Here is a 20807-nt window from a genome sequence, read left to right on the forward strand (position 1 = left end):
CATCTGAACAATATAGAGCGGAAAGTAGATTACATATATAAAAGGTAGGTAGTTATTCTAGACTACACAGTAAGTTAAACACTCTCTACACATTCTTAAATTCCTTTAATTAGGGTTTGTTGCATATCTCACGTAGTAAATGATTACGAAGAATCCGAAGTTTATAAAAATGGCATTAATGAAGATAAAGGAGTCGAAAAGGAAACAGAAGATAATCCCGTTCAAGACGATAACGAAAACCAAATAAACCTAGAAAGTTAAAATTTTGGTATGTACTATAATTTTCGACAAAAAATTGCAATCAGTCATTTCGAAAACTGTTTCTATTTTTTTTTTAGAGCTGTAGCTTCCCAAGTCAATGCAGTGAAATTTTTCGGCTGAAATTTGATTTTGAAAAATTCACTATCGAAAAATGCTCTTCAGATCTTGAAATTTTCATTAAAAATGTATTTTTAGATGCTCATGACGATTTGGTTTTCTGCAGTTCAAAATTTTTTTCTACTATTTGAGTACCTCAGTAATTTCTTGAAGATGAGTTTCCTCAAAAAATGGAAATTTTATTATGGATTCTCCCTCTGTCTAGTTTTGCGAATTTCGATCAAAACTTGGAGCATTCGTGTCGCTTTTGAAAACACACTCCTGACTGTAATTTTTCAGCTTTGAAGCACTCGCCTTACGCATATTTTAAATGTTCGCAGATGATACAGATTCGACGACGACGTTATCAATGATCAATTGTTCAATATATCATTCATGTCTCGTTTTTCTAACTTAGAACACATTTTTTTTCTTTTTTATTTATTAGAAGATTTGTATACCTAAGTGATAAGACTGATTATTGTGATGTGAGCTTAGATGATTATTTTTATTATTTTTAAGGGGGGGGGGGTTGTCATTTTGTGCTAACTAATTCTACGTATGTGAGCTTATTTTATTTATTTAAATATTATTATCGATGTAGAATAAACTTGAATTTGAAGAATCGCGAATAATGTAGATTAAGATTCGAGATCTTTGTGTAATTTCTCAGCTTCACATACGTACACATTTCATCATCATTATTTTATTTTACTGTGTATATTAAAAATTGTAAATATATGAGTTGAATTTTTTAAAACATAGGTACGTGAATATTTTTTAATAATAAGGGGGGGGGGGGTTCTTTAAAAGCACACTACTTTGTGAAGACTGCTTTTATGTCAATGTCATTACGTCATTAGATATACTTTCGTATTACTTAGTATTTTAGTAGTTTATTTACTACCTATTCAGAATAAAATGGACAAGTGAGCCAAAACAAAATGAAGATGTAGAAGAAAAAATAATGTTATTATTCTACAGTATGACACGAAAGTAGTGCTCGGTGGTTTTTATTTCCAAGTGGAAAAAGCTAGCGAGATGAATGAAGCGGCGGCGTTGAGTAGGAAAAAATAAGGGCTTTCAAAAGCAACCTTGAAAATTTCAGGCCCATGCACAGGGTGTTCAAAAATTGAAAAACTGGTTTGGTCAAAAAATTGAAACTGGTTTTTATTGACGCAATGTATTCTACACACTAAGGCGACAAAAATGTGATATGAATTTTTTGAAACCGGTTCATTAATTTGCAACCAGTTGACAAAAAATACTTAAAAATTGCAGATAGAGAAAAAAGCTTGAAACAAAAGTTGTAGAGTGTGAAAAATTGAACCATTTTCGCTGATCGTATTTTGAAACCGGTTCCTTAATTTGCAGCCAGTTGTCAAAAATTACCTAAAAATTGGAGATTGAGAAAAAAACTTGAAACAAAAGTTACAGGGCGTGAAAAATCACAATTCTGTGTAATCACATTTTAAAACCAGTTCATTAATATTGATTCTCATTTAGCAACCAGTTTTTGACAATCATCTGAAAATTGAAGATGGAGAAAAAAACTTGCAACAAAAGTTGTAGAGTGTGAAAAATTGAACCATTTTCGCCGATCGTATTTTGAAACCAGTTCCTTAATTTGCAACCAGTTATCAAAAATCACTCAAAAATGGTAGATATTGAAATAAGCTTGAAAGAAAAGTTCTAAAGTGTGAAAAATAACACAATTCTGTGTAATCGCATTTTGAAACCGGTTCATTGGTTTGCATTTTTTATTAATCATGTTTTTGACAATCACCTAAAACTTGGAGATGGAGAAAAAAGTTTGAAACATGAGTAGGTATACATTGTAGAGTGTGAAAAATTGAACATTTTTTGCTAATCAGATTTTGAAACCAGTTCGTTAATTCGCAGCAAGCCATCAGAAGTTGCCTGGTTGCAAATTAATACGCCATTTTCAAAATCCTATGAGCAAAAATGGTTCAATTTTTCACTTTCTAAAACTTTTTTCAAGCTTTTTTCTACATCTTCAATTTTTAGGCGATTATCAAAAACTGGTTGCTAAATGCAAACCAAAATGAACCGGTTTCAAAATGTGATTGGACAGAAGTGTGTAATTTTTCACGCCTCACATGCTCACAACTTTTGTATCAAGCTTTTTTCTCGATCTCCAGTTTTTAGGTAATATTTGATGACTGGTTGCAAATTAATGAACCAGTTTCAAAATACGATCAGCAAAAATGGTTCAATTTTTCACGCTCTACAATAATTTGGTTTCAAGCTTTATATTCAGCTATCTCCAATTTTTAGGCAATTGTCAAAAACTGGTTGCTAAATGCAAACCAAAACGAACCGGTTTCAAAATGTGATTAGACAGAAGTGTATAATTTTTCACGCTATACAACTTTTGTTTCAAGCTTTTTTCTCTATCTGCAATTTTTGGGTATTTTTTGTCAATTGGTTGCAAATTAATGAACCGGTTTAAAAAAATTCATATCACGTTTTTGTCGCCTTAGTGTGTAGAATACATTGCGCCAATAAAAAAACCAGTTTCAATTTTTTGACCAAATCGGGGTTTTCATTTTGTGAACATCCTGTGCATAAGCCTGAAATTTTCAAGGTCGCTTTTGAAAGCCCCTATAGCTCTTACTGTATAATACAAACCAAATTGCAACTTTCTAGATTACCTAATTTCGTAAAATTTTGATTTTTTTTTCATTTTTGGACCAAATTTGCATTTTTAAAAATTCAACGTTAAATCGAAAAATAAAATTTCGGCTGGTGATATAATTTCGAGTCCTTATTAATTTATTCCTTTGATCCGGTTCAAAAATTTTCGTACTGGGCATTTGAAACTTTTTTCTTGTTTGTTTTGAAATTTTTCTACACATCTCTGTCAAACACGTTTAATTTCGTACGATTTTGAATTTTCCATGAAAAGGACGAAAAGTTATAAATTTAATCACGAATCTGAAGGACTATTGCCTACTATTGGCAAGGAGAGAAAATCGGATTCAATTACAATTTCTATTAATTTGCTGGCTGTCAACAAAAAATTCACAGTTGAGGATAAAGAGTCTCCAGCTAGTTAACAATTTGCTTCAAAAATTCCAAATAGCTCTCGAAGGGGCCAAAATGAACCCAAAAGTACACATGGTGTACTGGTTAAAAAACACACGAGACGTCCAACTGAGAATTGGCCAAAATAACTCGAGAGCTATTTGAAATTTTTGAAGCAACTCGATTTTAAGCTACGAAAATTAATTCCCACGCCTTTTGGTGAAATCTAAAATCGAGCTGGATATTCCAGAATGGCCCAAAAAGTGTAAAAAACGTATCCTTTAGTGATACTTTACTCCCATCCCCCCTCAAACTCCTCTTCACTCGTTCGCAACCTAACACAATTTCAAATCTTTCCGTCGAGTCTAAAAACCATATCAGGTATGACGAAACAATACGAACCATTCAATACAATCCATTCGTGAAAACATTTCCAATTCATAACCTCGTCGATCGACGACAATTTCGGCAGCACGTGTTTCGTCGAAATGAATCATCATCCTATTACGTCGTCGTAGAGTTCTCCCGGCACCAGCACCAGCGATGAGTCATATACACGGCACCAGTTGTCAAAAAATCTTCTTTATTATAGGTAAAAAAGGAAAACGACTCTTAAAAATTAACGAAAAAAAATCAAATCGTAATCAAAAATTGAAAGTAATACACATATAACGAAAACAAAACTCAATAGGTATAAACGAAAAAACTTAAAAAATATCAAAAAAAGTTTCCATGGTCAAGAAAAAAATTATAAAAAGTATAATAATTGGTCTAGATTCGTGTGCGCTACACCGACCGAATTGGCTGTCAAAAAGGCCAACTTCTTCGCGTACTGACAAGGCGCTGGCACTCGAACAGTTCCCTGTAGGAAAAAAACACCAAATGATAAGTTCGTCGTAATAACGTAAATCGATAATAATCTCGTATACGTTTGACTTACACTCCAGTTAAAGTAAAGATGCGTAAACTTATACGCCAGTCGCTGAATATGGTCGGGTGCAAGACCGGTCGTATCCTCCAAAACGTTGTAGTAAGTTGGTGTAACCGTACCTTGGCGAACGGTTTGAGAGACCAAATAAAAATCGTATCTGTGAACGATAAAAAAACATACGGTCAGCACATGACGATGTGTTGAAATACTACAAGAGCTACGAAAAAAAAACTCACTTCAACGGATCGGTAATAACATCATCGACAATCGTTCCAGGAACCGGATTCCTTTCTCCAGCGAACAAACGTGTATTTAATTTCTTACTAACGACGACGAAGGCGAGTCTTAGTTTCTGATCTTTTGGTTCTCGCTGACGGGCATAAACCGCTTTCAAATTATCCTGTGTTTGTCAAACAAAATAATCTCGAATTAGTGTACGCTGTCGAGTAAAACGCAGAACAGATATTTGACTATAGGAAAACGTTACCAGGATATTTTGCACTTCGTGCTCTCGTACGTATTTGAGGTTACCTTCACCGACACCATCTCTGAATATAACGATCAACTTCGGAATTTTACCATTACGTCGTTCGTACTTATCGACAGCCTCTGCACAGAAAAAATTTCAGGTTAGAATCAAAACCGTTTTAAAAAGTTATGTAAAAGATGATAGTAAGAGATACAAAAAAGGAACATACCCGCTTCAATTATTACTTACTTAAGACGTTAAAGCCAAAATTATCCGATAACTCATCACCGGCGGCGTGATGAGTGATACAAGAATAGTAATGGGAATAGGTATTGTCCAACGTCGCCACCATTCCTCCGTAACTCTTGTTACGATTAGAGGGGTCGTGACAGACGTCGAATCCTATAACCATCAAATCCTGCAACACGAATAAAAAAACATGAAAAGGTATTCGTGATAAACAAAATCAACACTGTACAGTTCCCCGTATACTTACGCTGACTGGAATCGATACGCTCCAAGGAGCTCCGCCGATTTTGGCGTTCAGTTGGATGGCGATTTTCGTACAAATTGACATAGCTCCACGAGCTGTAATTGACTTGAATACGACGATTTGCGACGGAGCTGAAAATCAACATAGGATTAGATTAGAGGAGGGCGAGTTCAGAGTTGGAACATTTTAGAATGCAGTCTTAAACAGTTGAAAGGCTTAATTCGAGTATCAATTTAGAAAATGTTCACGTTTGAGCAATCGAACATAATATTTCGAGGGAGGGGGGGGGCAGTTTGGATTTTTTTCAAAACACCCGAAAAATTCAAGCTTTACAACTTGAAACCTCTTTCTCAACCCCCCCCCCCTCTCTCAACGAAATATGCAGCATTTCAAAATTTGAAAAAATCCTAACAGTCTAAAGATGTTTGGAAAACCGATAATTTCTGGTGGAGATTTTTCCGAAAGCCCCTCTTCTCAAAAACCAACCTCCCAATGCCCCAGTACCAATAATCGTGACCCAATTTCGGGCTCAAAATTCTTAAAAATTTCTCAAAAGAATTTTCATTGCGACGTTTGAGTTTTTCAAACGAAATTTCAACTCATGATCATAGGTCACAATGACACTTTTTCAAAAATCCCAAGAATCATGATTTATGACCTCCATCAAAATTGTTTAAAAAATATTTTCAGCGCAATTTTTGAATTTTTCGCGAAATTTTAACCTATTTTGATAGGTCACATGAAACTTTTTCGGAAATTCCAAAAATCATGTTTTTCACCAACAACTTGAAATTCATCAAAATTACCCAAAAAAAACATTTTCAACGCAATTTTTGAATTTTTCATGAAATTTTAACCCATTTTGATAGGTTACATGACACGTTTTCAAAAATCTCAAAAATCATGATTCATGACCTCCATAATAGACTCAGAATCCATCAAAATTGCTCAAAAAACATTTTCAGCGCAATTTTTGAATTTTTCGTAAAATTTTGATCCATTTTAATAGGTCACATGAGACTTTTTCAAAAATCCCAAAAATCATGCCCCTTGTCAAAAGTCAAAATTCATCAAAATTGTCCAAAAAACATTTCCAACGCTATTTTCAAATTTTTCACGAAATTTTAACCTATTTTGATAGATCACATGACACTTATTCAAAAATCCCAAAAATCATGTCCCTCATCAAAGACTCAAAATTCATCAAAATTACCCCAAAAAAAAAATATTTTCAACACAATTTTTGAATTTTTCACGAAATTTTAATTCATTTTGATAGGTCACACGAGACTTCTTCAAAAATACCAAAAATCAAGTCCCTCATCAAAGACCCAAAAGTCAAAATTCATAAAAATTGCTCAAAAGAAATTTTCAACACAATTTCCGAATTTTTCACGAAATTTTAACCAATTTTGATAGGTCACATGACACTTTTTCAAAAATCCCAAAAATCATGTCCCTCATCAAAGATTCAAAATTCATCAAAATTACCCAAAAAAAAACATTTTCAACACAATTTTTGAATTTTTCACGAAATTTTAATCCATTTTGATAGGTCACACGAGACTTCTTCAAAAATACCAAAAATCATGTCCCTCATCAAAGACCCAAAAGTCAAAATTCATAAAAATTGCCCAAAACAAATTTTCAACGTAATTTCCGAATTTTTCACGAAATTTTAACCCATTTTGATAGGTCACATGGCACTTCATCAAAAATCCCAAAAACCACGACCCCCCCCCCCCCCGTTAAAGAATCAAAATTCATCAAAATTGCCCCCAACAAATTTTCAACGCAATTTTCGAACTTTTCACGAAATTTTAAACCATTTTGAAATGGTTACATGACACTTCTTCAAAAATACCAAAAATCACGACCTCCATTCAAGACTCAAAATTCATCAAAATTGTCTATAAAAAAATTTCATTCGAATTTTTCGCGAAATTTCAACCTATTTTGATGGATCGCAAGGTTTGTTTAAAATAATTTCACCAAATTGCATTTTTACTTAAAATGGTGAGAGGAGGCGCAGGACGCCATTTTAAAATTAGATGTCGAATGTAGGAGGTATGCTGGTCCGCCATTTTCTTGCAAAAGCGAATTTTTTTCAAGTCGAAAACTACGATTTTTACAAAAATTTTACAAGAGTCCTTTTTTACAGAAAATGAAAAAATACAATCAATTTTGCAAAAATCTTGAAATTGCATGCAGTAGAACCTGAGATATACCTTTTTTTTTGCTGTTTTGGACTCGTATCTACAAAACGCCAACATGAACTTTTTGAGCTACAAAAATTCCACCTAACTGAACAATAATTTCTGCCACGCTCTCGAGTGTCTTGACATTTTTTTTTTTTTAGAAGAACAAAAGTATGACGAACCAAATAAACTCGTAGACGCGAGAATCATCAATCATCCACCTGCAACTAACTCGTATCTCACTTTTGGTTCATTTATAATTTCTCTAAAACATCAATTTTCTAAAATGAGCCCAAACGTGACAGATTATGTTATAGGTAGCTCAGTACGGTTTGAATTTCCAGAGTTTATACATTTAGATTTTCCTAGAATTCAACAAAGCAAATACCCTCTTTTCACGAAAAACACCTGCCTCGGCTCCATCGAATGGAGTCTCCAAGCTCTGGAATATAGAGTACCTAATTAAAAACTACGAAATTATTCTCATAAAATTCAACAGTTTCGGCGAATGAGATCGTAAAAAAAAAAAAACCGAAACCATCTGAAAAAAGCCAGGCTACTTCGGATACGAAAGTTTAGGTTCGATTAGCACACGTGACGAAATCTCAAAACGCGAACGAACACAAATTCCAATCTGCTTCGAAAGCGACTACAACGAATTTGATTTCTCTACAACAATGGTTACACAAAAATTTACTCGAATAAAATGCTCACTCGGTTTATCGATGATACACTTCTTTTTTATGGCACTGTACCGATCTGACTTATTGTTCGGGACAACGCACACGACTAATTGCGGATTGCGTTCGTTTAACGCTCGATCCAGGTACGACGTATACGTTCCATTTCTATCGTCTGGTAACGGATATCTATTATAAAAAAGAAAATATACTACGATTAACGTACGAACTGGAAAAAACCTCTATAGGCGTAAAAATTAATATACCTGCTCGGTTGAGGAATATTCCATCTCATTCCTTGGGCGACTCTCGTCAACATGTCACTCAACGACCTGGCTTCTCGTTCTGATCGATTCGGGTATATTAATACCCAGTTTCGAAGTTCGGCTGTATTAATCATTTTGGCGTTACGTAAATTTCGAGTCCAGTCAGCCTCGGGTCCTACTTCGTACTGGTTACGGTCAGCGACTATGATTTTTTCGGTGGGCAAGATTCGACTCGGAATGTCGACTAAGTCTCGAGCTAGCGTTAGACCCCAATTTTGAAGTCGTTCGCGTACCTGTTGACATAAAATGAGAAATAATTACACCGTAAGAAAAAAAAAACCTAGAAAACAGTAAATCAATGAGTACAAAATTGAACGAAAAATAATATTTTAGTTTTAGGCTACACTCACTTCGCCAATATCGTTTAGTCGACGATTGAAACCCATCAATCTGTTCTTACGTTCGCCCGGGTTTACACTCGTATGTTGCGCAAGAGCTCTCATCAATTGATAATTGCTCCTGAAAAATAAAACTACATGAATACGAAAGCAAAACATACAAAATATAGATTTGAAAAATTAAAATTACCGCATTTCGTCCGTTAGTCCGGTCATAATGCATAATTCGGGTATTAGATACACAAGTTCGGCAGCTCCGCTTCTTCGAGCTCGAGCATTGCTTCGAGTGATCAATAAAGGTTGATTATGATCTCGAATACGGCATCCGTAACGCTACAAAATAGAACAAAATGTAGAACTCGAAAAAAAGAAAAAAGACCGACGAATATTTCGAAAAAAAATACTCACTTTGACGTAATAATCCAAATACGAAGTATCGGTGGTACTCCCGTCTTTATTTTTCACCGGGAAAGTACTCTTCGGCGTAGCTGAGTAATTTACTTCATCTACACGGTACGTCTTGTTGTTATAGCTTGTCATTACGATCTGGCCAGTAATCGCAGCACTATACGCGGTCTGAAATCACACCATTTTGTAACAAAAATGTTGCACAAATTCGAGATACATGTAGGAATTGAATTCTTACTCGAAAATCGCGACCACGACTAGCTTCGTAGAATAAATCATAGGCAGTGTCTTGTCTTAGAACTTTGTATGATATTTCCGCTTGTAGTAAGATACCACTTTCGTACCGCCCGATCGCCGTCACGTAGCCAGGCCATAGCTGAAGTCGAAATTCCGGAACTTCGACCTGAACAAATAAAAATCAGTTTAAAATCTACCGGTGCGATATGTTAAAATGAACTAAATACGATATTTACTCGAGCTTGCGGATCGTAATAATTCCTCTTCAACTGGACGAGGTTCAAATAAGCCAGACATTCGCGTAAGATTAAACTGAAGACTTGCAGATATTGAAAATCGCCCGGTTCACACGTACCGACATACTTTATGGTAATATTAAAAGTACCCTGGCCGGCGACCGACTCGCTTTGCAGGTGCATTGGTTCATCCTGTAGAAAAATTACACTTGTTGAATACCGAAATTTAATTCTAGATACGCGAATGGATCAATAATAACCTCGGAACAGGCAGGATTAATCGTGTATAGAGTCGATCCATCGAACAAATACCCGACGAATTTATCTCGATGAATTTTCAGTAAACCTTTTTTCACTCCGGTACGATCTTCGACTGGATCGAATTCGACGTGGTGTTTGAATAGAATCCACTGCCGGAACGCGCTCAGCGAAAAGTGATTCGATTTTAACTTGATGGGAGTTCCACTCTTTCCTACACGATTCGACACGACGATATGAGAATATATTTTTCAAAATGATCGAGAATGACGAAATATTAAATTCTCTTACCTTTCTTGCTGACTTCGACGCTGGCTGGTCGAGTTTTGAGTTGATTTTCCAAAGGTGGTCGACGTCGTCCGCCACCACGACCGCCGCCGGATCCACCACTGGGCCTTTCAGGCCTTTCCGATCGATCGGATCGAGATCTGTCCCGTTCTCGGTCCCTGTCTGGGTCATCACGGCTAGATCCAGCCCTAGGCTCCCGTTCACGTTCTCGGTCTCGGGAACGCGAATCGCCATCGCCACTATCCACTGCACAAATCAACGTAAAAATACTTCAAAATTTAATATGCATACTAGAGACGAAAAAATCGAGTTCGTAGAAAAGAAATATAAACTGATATATACCACGTCGTCTTTTAGGTGCAGGATCGTCCCTATCCCTATCCATGATGGTAAAATAATTATTTTAAAATCCGCTTAAGGCGGAAAAACGATACAAAGTAAGGAAAATATTATTAATAAAACGGACATGCAGAGCGCGAACAATTCACACAGCCACTATATAATTTTACCGAAAAATACATTACGACGAACTTGGTTCATTTCGTTTCAAACGGCGACGAGTGTAGAAGAAAAAACGTGCATTCTGCACGAAACCGTAGCGTAAGTAAAGTTAGCGTTGCCAACGTTGGTGCTCGGTGGTGGGGGTTTACACGTTATTTTGATTATTTCGAACGAATGTTTTCGACGTGAAATTTGTTCGTATTTAGTAATAATTTATTTATTTAATTAAAATTAATCGAGTACTAATTTAAATGGGTGAAATGGCAGCCAAATTACTTCGAAATTTTCTCGAAAATGATCAAATTTTGAATGTTTACTCGTGTCAGCACTGCGTCCGGTGCGCAGTTGCAAAGTAGCCAATGACCATGGCGGAAGGGAAAGGGCGGCTGCAAACTGGTGGGGCGGCGAGCTGCTATGCAATATGCATTACCGGTTGCAGCATTTTGCTTAGCTTCATTGATTTTTGATTTATTTCATTTCATTTTCAACTTGAGTGGTTTTCTAGGGTTCTCTGCAGTAATTAGAAGATGATTGAAATTTAATTTGACTATTCGGTGTAATTTGATTTACTCGATGCTTTGTCAGTTTGTCACATCATCCTTTTGTCGCGTTTCTTTGAAGATTAGATTTGCCATTATTTTGTCTGTTCCGATCATTCGAATCAAAAAGGGTCGAGATTCTCAATCTCAAGCTCAACTTCTCAAGAAATGAGAAAAGTTCGTTTAAAAATAACAAAAACAATCAATCAAAATTTATTTACATATTTTACAACAATTTTTTCTATTGCAGTATTCGAAAGAAAATGGAATGAGATGAGAAACCCCATAACGAACTCCTCAAATGATAAAGGAGGATAATAATTAATATCTCAATAAATTTCACCTCTTTTGCCTTTCACCTTTACTTTACCTTTTTGTTTTTGTCATAAATGTTTTAACCTTTCAACTTCCAAAGTTCCAAACTTTCAACTTTCAAGTTCACGAATCTTGTTCCACTTCTTCTAGTAGTTGTTTTGTTTCTACATTTATATAGGTTTCTACTTTTCCAATCCAAATTCAATTTCCATTTTCTTTACAGTTCATAGGTATAGTAGCTAATCTAAAACACAAAATCGATCCATTAATTTCGGTAAAGTCAAAGCCACGATGAAACAATTAAGTAATTAATTGGAATTTAAAAAAAAGAAAAACCATTACAAAAAAGTCACCCCCATCAGAAAAAATCCAACGTCGGTGAAAAATAGACAATTAAAATGATTTGATTGACGCCATTTTGTCTGATGTTTGGGTGTTTTTTCATTCCATTGTTTTGAATTGGATATGGAAAAAATTTCAAAATTACTGGAAAAATCGTTTACTTTATAATCGAGTAGAATAATTTCTAATTAATTTATAATCGTTGTAAATATCATTAGTAGTTGATCAGCTTGCATTTTTTAAAAAAAAAATTCAGTGTTTTATTATCGGAAGGGTTTTTTGTATCACGTATTGTAATATTGTATCATATAGCAAATATTTGCTCATCGTTGATTTATTGATCGTTTGTTTGACGATTATTGATTATAAATTATAATAGCGTAAGTTTTTAATAAATCAGGTATGATTGATTCATTCGTAGCTTTAGAACGAAGTCGTATTTATTGTAGAATCGATGGAATAAAACGTCATTCAGTCAACTCTAACGAAAAATGTCTTTATTTTGCAGATATAATGAGCGATATTTCGACGTCATCGAATTCAACAAGTGAGTAAGCAAGGTTTCGGTTTCGTATTACTATATCGAAGTAAATAATTAAAGGAAATCGCGGTTTTAATTATTGTAGATCTAGATATCGGTTTCCTACTACCCAGCGATGACCAACTAGACGACTTGGTCGATAAATTATGCGATAATATGCCAACGTTAAGTATCGCATCGGAGGTAATTTAACATCGTGTTGTAGTAATACTCATATATTCTATGGTAAACAAACCGTTTTTCAATTGAATTGATGTATTTGTAAATTAGACGAACGATTCGAGGAAAAATTCCAGCGTTACATCGTCTACTGGAAGCGACACCGGAGACAATTCGGATGAATTGAAAATCGACCCTAACGAAGAATCGTCGCTGTCGGCGGAATCCAACAGCCCTGTTGATAATCTCAACCATGTAGTAAAATCAACGAAACATTTCGATAAACGGTGTGAATTCGATAGAAAACATTACCAGCGAACGAGATAAGAGCAGATTATCTAACGTGTATATTTCTTTTTCATTTTACAGATCATTATTTAATAACGATCTTAATATAGCCATAATGCAGTGTTCGGGAAGTTTGGAAGTATTGTCGGAGCGACGTAAAGTATTAGAAATGTTAGCTCAGCAACATCATAACATGCCTACTAATTGTAATAATTTTGCTTACGCTCCTCGTCTGCCCGATTCGCCTACCAGAGTAGATCGACTTATGTACGATATTAGTCGAGAACGTTGCCGTGTAAGTATTTTGTCGATTTCAGCGATGATAACGCAATTATCTCGTATCAGTATTTTCCTTTCCTGGCCTAATCGTACGGAATGCGATGAGCGATGCAGATCAACCGTAGCAACACATGTACGATTATATTGATCACTAGACCAACCTTTGATCCTTCGAGAGTTGAACAGTGTGATATGGAAAATGAGCGATGTTTTAATTTTTTTCATCGTCGTATCAAATAATTAAGCGACGTGGAGGTTACAGTCTTCTAATAACTGAACGATACATTGTTGGTAGGTAGGGTTTCCCGCCGTTTTACAGTATTGCTTTCGCTGTAAAATGTATACAGAATGGAAGAGACGAAACGTAACCTTCGACGAGTAAACGTGTTTCCTTTTTTTTCATCTCGTCATATTTTTTATCCAAGATTGTAGAATCAATTTTGTTTTATTATTGTTTTTTTCGCTTGAAAAATAACAAAAAGTACTCTCTGGGTCAGAAGATCTTCGGTTCGGTTTCATTCTCTCCTTGGTTACAGTCCTTATCGTTTCTTGGAACGGAAGACTGATACCAAAAAGGTTTGCCTTCCTACGCAATTGACATTGACAATAGAACTTGAAAAAAAAAACAAACAATAAAACAGTTAGGGTTTATTATGTATTACGATTTCTGGAATTCGTCTTTCAATTGCCTATTTATTTTTTTCGTCTGGTTAGTTTTTAATTTTTAAATACCACTGTATTCTACTTCCAGGATACTTAACCCTTTCGAGTACCTATTTTTCTATTGGTATAATATCCTAGCTTTCTATTTATGGAAACTGTACATAAGCCTATTGTTGTAACCTATCATTTGTTTTGTTTCTCTTTCGCAGATCCTGGTATTGATTTCGAATTTAGATAAAACTATTCAATCGTTTTCATCGAAAACTACCAAAGATGATTTACGTAAATTGCTGATAGCGTTCGGGGCTTCGATTTTAGATGTAATGAAAGAGCGCCAAAGCGAGGTGATTTTCAATCAAAGCAACGGCACCATTGGTGACTACGATTCGAGTAAAGGTACGTTTAATTAGCGTTGTGATTATTATTTTTTAGCGAAATAACTCGAACGAGGGTAATTAAACGTGTATTTGCGAGTTATAAATATCTCGAACGATGATGATAATCGAAACAAAAAACTGAGTAATCACATAGTCGATCCAGATGGCGATAATATATCAAACAGGCTGAACCAATGGGATGACCTGACGTATTATAATTTGTCACAGTTACCGCGAATTACGCCCATCGTTTAATGTATTTTAATATCAACTCGGTTAATTTTCTTTCCTGTGTTTGAGGTGATTTTAACAGATTGGTGTGATAATGTGTGCGTCAATTATCAGAGGTAATGAGTAAGTTTTTCTGACCCGTGGCCATGTTTTTTTCCAACAGCTCATAGTATTAGCCTAGTACATATTATTATTCCATGTTAAATCAGGATTTAGGTACTTCGATTTTGCTCAGGAATTTTTTAATGGGTTCTCAAAATTCAGGGATTAGAAAATCATCATCATTGTTCATCGACCCCTTCGAAGGGATAGTGGAATGAGGATTGTTTATTACGAGTACCAAAAATGAAAATTTTCTAGAACTGTTTACAGTGTTTACAGGCTTCAATTTTTCTATTTTTTCAACTGTGAGGGGCTTCATACGAGGAGGACCGACGCGATGTTGTTTGAGGTATCGAGGAACGAGGAAGAAAGAAGGCTTTTGTTGAAAATGGGGTTATGCAGAAAAATTTTGACTCAGAAATGGGAAATTTTCAACAACAAAAAAAATCATCTACTTCGATTTATTCCATTTCTCTGTTTTAGGTATTTTTTTCAATTTCAAGGAGCTCTATTCAAGAGCAACAAAATAACTGGTGGGACCAAGTAACTTTTACTTTCAAGGAGTAAATTTTCAATGTTTTTTTTTTCAACTTTGGCTGCCGAAATTTGTAAAATCTGTTGGTCTAGCGTTTTTAAACTTATTAAATTAAAAGTAGTTTCAAAGATATGACTAAAGTTCAAAGTCGAGTTTTGAAAACTTTCCAAATTCATGAGCTATAATTTAAAAATTGGACCAAGAAAAGCAGTCAAGAGTTGAACTCACCTTTTCAAGGTATTGATATTTTATCATATTTTCGTGATGGAATCTGGAAATAATGAGAATTGGGAGAGGAGAGTGTGAGTTCTAAAATTCTGGTTTTAATGTAGAAAAAAAAAACGTCTAGAATTATGTGGCATATCCTTTTATAGATGTTTGGAAACGGTAAATACGAATATTAGTTTATTTTTTTTGATCTGACCTCTCCAATTCCCCTACTGCCCCCCCTTATTTCCAGAAAATTGGAAAAATCGTGTGACATATGATTTACTAGGTTTTTGGGAATGCTGAACACGATTATCAACTTATTTTTTTGATTCAACGCCTCTGAGGGTCTCATTGTACGCCCCTCCCACCACAAGATTTGCGAAAATTCGAAAAATCATGCGACATATCGTTTTATAGCTTTTTGGGTGTGCCAAACACGAATATCTGCTTATTTTTTGGATTGAGCTCCTCTAACGCTCCCCCCCCCCCTCGTTAGTCCACCAAATTTCCAGAAAATCGGAAAAATCGTTTGACATATTATTTATTAAGCATTCGAGAACGCTGAATACGATTATCAATTTATTTTTTTGATTAAACCTCTCTGAAGCCCTCATTGCAGTCTCCTCCCCACCAAGAGATTTCCTGAAAATTGGAAAAATCATGTGACATATTAGTTGGGGAGCCCGCTTAAGGATTTATTGCACCCCCACCCCCGGTCGATCCTCCGGGACAGCTTTTTTCATAAAGGAGGAGTCCTAAGGAACATTTCTAGCCCTTGTACTCAAAAAAAAAGTGGTCCTACTTACAAAATGGTGGCCATTGTGATTGACAGGTCAGCTGAAATCGCAGATTTTGCGTTCCAACATGCTTAGGACTTGCACAAAATTTTTCAAACCGTACAAAGGTAGATCGAAAGAGCAGGCAAAAATTCATCACCTGTCAAAATTTCAAATGCTAAAGTGCGTTTTTCGATTTTTGGTGAATTTTTGAAAATCAAATTTAGGTCAAAAATGAGGGGAAAAAACAAAATTTTACCAAATTGACCAAGAAAACTGAAATTTAGTGTATACCCTATTTTCGACATGCCAAATCGATTGGAAACGGTTTCAAGCCGTTTTGAACGGTTCTGGAGCCTCCAGCAGATTTTTGGAACTCGAAATTCCCACAAAATTTCATCACTGCAGAGGGATTTTAAGTCGTTCTGGAGCTTCCAGCGATTTTTTGAAAATTACTGGAGCCTCCAGTAGATTTTTGAAACTTTTAATTTCCCCAAAATTTCATCAAACGGAGATGGAAAGTCGAAATTCATTCTGCAAACTAATTTCAATAACGAAGTCGACTGTAAGTGGATTTCAAGTCGTTTTGGAGCCTCCAGTAACTTTTTGAAAAGTCTTATGGCGTTTTTTGGAAAATTGAAATTTCCAAAAAGTAGCTGGACTTCAAAACCATTTGAAACCACGACGTAGTCGACTTCATATCGTATTGAAATTAGTTTGCGAAGTAAATTTCAGCTTGTCAACACCATTTGGTAAAATGTTGCGGGAATTCAAGTTTCAAAAATCTACTGGAGGCTTCAGTAATTTTCAAAAGGTCGCTGGAGGCTCCAAAATGACTTGAACTCTCCTAAAGTCGTCTTCACATGGTGTTAAAATTGAAGTGTAGAGTAAATTTCAGCTTTCCATCTCCATTTGATGAAACTTTGTGAAAATTTAAAGTTTCAAAAATCTTCTGGAGGCTCCAGGAATTTTTAAAAAATCGCTAAAGACTCCAAAACGACTTGAAATTCACCTGCAGTTCCTCGTAGCGCATTGAAATTCGTTTGCAGAATTAATTTCAGCTTTCATACTCCATTTTAATGAAATTTTGTGGGAATTTCAAGTTTTAAAAAATTACTGGAGGCTCCAGTAATTTTCAAAAAATCGCTGGAGGCTCCAAAACGACTTGAAATCCTCCTACAGTTGACTTCGTAGCGTATTGAAATGAGTTCGCAGAGTAAATTTCCACAATAGAACTCCATTCGAGTTTCAAAAATCTGCTGGAGGCTCCAGAACTGCTGAAAATGATTCGAAATAGTTTCCAATTGAATTGGCAGGTCGAAAATAGGGTATATCCCAAATTTCAGCTTTCTTGGTCAGTTTGGTAAAATTTTGTTTTTTCCCCTCATTTTTGGCCTAAATTTGATTTTCAAAAATTCACCAAAAATCGATAAACGCACTTCAGCATTTGAAATTTTGACAGGTGATGAATTGTTGCCTGCTCTTTCGATCTACCTTTGTACAGTTTGAAAAATGGTGTGCAAGTCCTATGTTGGAACGCACAATCTGCGATTTCAGCTGACCTGTCAATCATAATGGCCGTCATTTTGTAAGTAGAGCCACTTTTTTTTGAGTACAAGGGCTAGAAATGTTCCTTATGAGTTCTCCTTTAAGAAAAAAGTTGTCCCGGAGGATCGACCGGGGGGGGGGGGTGCAATAAACGGACTCCTCGACTAGTATCGTTTTATACATTTTTAGGAGTGCTGAACACGAATATCTGTTTATTTTTTTGATTCGGCCTCTTCAATGCTCCCATTGCCCCCCCCCCCTTTTTACAGAAAATCAAAAAAATCATGCGACATGTGGTTTATTAGAGTTTTGCGAATCCTGAATACGGTCATCGACTTATTTTTTTGATTCAATCTTTCTGAGGCTGTCATGGTACACTTCTCTTCCACCTCTACATTCGTCAACATTAATGTTTTTTTCTCCCTTTGACATACGCATATTCCTTTTTATTTCTTTTACGTTAAATGTGCATTGTGCAGGTTTCTTTTTTTCTGTCTTTTAAAGCGTTGTATAAGCCTTAGTTTGAAGAATACGTGACTATTTTGCCTTCAATACTGTCGGCAAAAGCTAGCTGAATTTTCTTGGAAATCCGAGAAAGATTTACAAGCGAGTACAATAGGTAGGGTATTTGTATGTCGTATGTCGCGTTGAAATTAAGTCATCACTCATCAGCTTCGGCGAACCGCTACTCCATTGTACATCTCTAATATTTACAGCATTCGGTTCGTTGTTCTAGTTTTTTTATCGTTTTATTTTTTGTTTCCAATGAATTTCCGGTCGTTTGCGTTTGGCTCTTTGGGTCTTTCTCGGAATTTCTCCACGATAGAGGCAGGTGGCTTTTGTCGAAGATTACATGGAGGCAACAATATGCTCACGTGGACTCCATCATCAGTATTCCTATTTTTCCCTAACATTAATTTTAGATTTTTACATAGCTAAAAGAAGTGAGATGTGGACATGCCCTTCTGAAAAATCAATAAATGTATAATTTATCGAAGAACACTGGTCGCGTGCTTCTTCGAGAATTATTTTCTATATGAGAAATGAAATGTCATCGTTTTATGCTTCTTCCAACCGGTGGCAGTATCAAGCCTATTAGTCAATTATTGGAAATTCATTAACAAGATCGACCGTCGACGCCAATTTGTCGGATGTTTTAGAAAAGTACTGCACAACGCAGCAGAAATGTATGAAGGTTTAAGTTTCAATGTGATTGGTTTGCAGCTGTTACGAGTCGAGTCTCGAGTCGACTGTGGCTAGCCTGAAAAGAGAGAGAATTCGTGATAAGAAAACAATGCTATCTTGGAAAACAAGCCAACTCAGGCGAATTTGATCGTGCTTATTTTTAGACGTGCAGAATTGCTTTGTACACCTTATATACCTACCTATGATTTGGACCAATATTTTCAAATTCCTATTTTATGATTAAGCCTTACGTTATGCTACATGCTCAAAGTATTTTCATCATTTGATAAGAAGTAATATAATCTTTCACGAAACATGTGCCTATAAACGAGTCTTTGATAAGGTCTGCTCAAGTGCACTGTATCTAATTCGTTAATTACTTCTTACTATGTATGTTATGTAGTACATATGTGTATATACCTATATAATCGTTAATTGCCTTTTTTTGGGGGCAGTTGATAAACCATATGCAATCGTATCGACCTAGCATTAGCAGGAGTGTATATATCGTGGATGATTTTCGATGTACTTAATATTTATTTCAAGTCGATTAATTTTTTCTATCTTCAAACCTTCTGGTATGGAAAACGTACTTGTGGGTTTTGTTTGTTTGAATCTTTCATTTCTGGGGCAGTTGATTGCGCCCTTGGGCCTATTTAGGTGTAAATAAACAAAGTGCATGGATTAATTCGAGTGAAAAAAAAATACAAAGATGAATAGTTTCGAGGAAGGATTTATTTGATTCAATATTTTCATTTCAGTGATGGGTTCGATTTGTACGTGAAGAACTTACGTGACAATTACATTTCAAAGTAAATAGATTAGGTCACTGAGTATCCACCCTTTCCTTTTTTTTTATAGAAGAGTTTAAAATGAAGTACCTACCTATGTAAGTATGTAGGTCTAGGTATACAACGAGGGACGACGTTAATATTTTCGTCTGCGAATGTCCTTTCCCTTCTTCATGTTTGAGTACATTTTGTTCGTTTTAAATTATTCATTAATTACCAGTCATCAGTCACCAGTGGCGTTTGATGGTGTGACAGTGTGGAAGAGGAAGAGAGTATTCAAATCATTAAAGCGCATGCGTGACGTCAATCCAAAATTTTTCGTCCTTATTTTAATCATTTTTTTGGCCATTTCTGTCCAGTTGTGCGCTCAGGATTGCTTCGTAAGGGTGTAAAAAATGTAAGATGGGGGGGGGGTTGGTTTGACCTTGACATCTCATGAGGTTACTTATGTATTTCTTTGAGTGCACTACTTGTCTCTGGATGAGCAACACTGAAGAGTTTTAAAGCTTGCGCTGTTGAGTCCGCACCTAAAGCTTAAAGAGAATAAGATTACTTGAATATTCATGAGAATATTAAGGCTGGTTACATCATTAGTTGCTTACTTCCGTTCGTTTACCTCATTAGGTAGGTTTCTTATTCAGAGGAATCATTATTTCGCATTTCTAATTCGAGCTGCGAATAGGAAAAAATCATCATTTATCGCGGGAAGTTATGAAAATTAACGAATTATTATTTGTTTTAGGTGGGCTGAAACAGCTCACGATGCTTGTAATAAATTTACTAATGTGAATGTGAGCTGTGAGCTGTGTGTGTGTTGTGAAATTTACGATGAATGGAGTACCTATTTTCTGATTTTTCTTATTCATGTGGAGGCCAAACAGACTGAAATGAAATCGTCATTAATACATATTTTAACGCGGATCTTTCTTTCCCCCCTCCATTCTTGTGAATAATGAATCACTCCCATCACATGACTTGATGACTATTGACTTGAAATGTTCATAATGTTGTTGCTTGTTGAGGCGAGTATTGATGAAAAATTTCGTGTGCCTTTTTTAAAATTTTTGTGTAAGTAATGTAAGTATCTAAATCGATCTGTTGGAAAATTATTGTGTAATTTCATCGATTTAGATTCATTTTTCATATTTTTTGTCATGA

The 20807-nt window shown here is 35.5% G+C and overlaps 2 protein-coding genes and 1 long non-coding RNA gene across 5 annotated transcripts in view; 2 read left to right on the forward strand and 1 right to left on the reverse strand.

Moving 5' to 3' along the window:
- Nucleotides 1–1098, forward strand: LOC135836414 (uncharacterized). The gene is made up of 3 exons (XR_010557041.1): nucleotides 1–44; nucleotides 114–268; nucleotides 699–1098. It is a non-coding gene; the product is annotated as an uncharacterized LOC135836414 (long non-coding RNA).
- Nucleotides 1099–3971: 2873 nt separating this feature from the next.
- Nucleotides 3972–10870, reverse strand: LOC135836477 (piwi-like protein Siwi). The gene is made up of 16 exons (XM_065351345.1): nucleotides 10610–10870; nucleotides 10271–10513; nucleotides 9982–10193; nucleotides 9722–9913; nucleotides 9487–9651; nucleotides 9249–9416; nucleotides 9031–9173; nucleotides 8853–8961; nucleotides 8443–8735; nucleotides 8211–8365; nucleotides 5302–5429; nucleotides 5055–5223; nucleotides 4824–4945; nucleotides 4573–4736; nucleotides 4346–4493; nucleotides 3972–4267 (listed from the first exon to the last, which is right to left on the reverse strand). The coding sequence occupies exons 1-16, from the start codon at nucleotides 10650–10652 to the stop codon at nucleotides 4154–4156; spliced, it is 2568 nt and encodes an 855-aa protein (XP_065207417.1). The 5' UTR covers nucleotides 10653–10870; the 3' UTR covers nucleotides 3972–4153.
- Nucleotides 10871–11989: 1119 nt separating this feature from the next.
- LOC135836491 (uncharacterized) overlaps nucleotides 11990–20807 on the forward strand; it is an 86958-nt gene continuing 78140 nt past the window's right edge. For 2 of the 3 annotated variants that reach the window (XM_065351371.1, XM_065351387.1), the window contains exons 1-6: nucleotides 11990–12364; nucleotides 12473–12511; nucleotides 12591–12688; nucleotides 12776–12951; nucleotides 13034–13247; nucleotides 14104–14290. In XM_065351371.1, coding sequence (XP_065207443.1) covers nucleotides 12478–12511; nucleotides 12591–12688; nucleotides 12776–12951; nucleotides 13034–13247; nucleotides 14104–14290 — 709 coding nt within the window. In that variant the 5' untranslated portion in view covers nucleotides 11990–12364; nucleotides 12473–12477. The remainder of the gene's footprint in view (nucleotides 12365–12472; nucleotides 12512–12590; nucleotides 12689–12775; nucleotides 12952–13033; nucleotides 13248–14103; nucleotides 14291–20807) is intronic. The other variant, XM_065351379.1, reaches the window with a different exon arrangement.

Source organism: Planococcus citri, chromosome 1 (assembly GCF_950023065.1).
Source record: "Planococcus citri chromosome 1, ihPlaCitr1.1, whole genome shotgun sequence".
Lineage (NCBI taxonomy): Eukaryota > Metazoa > Arthropoda > Insecta > Hemiptera > Pseudococcidae > Planococcus > Planococcus citri.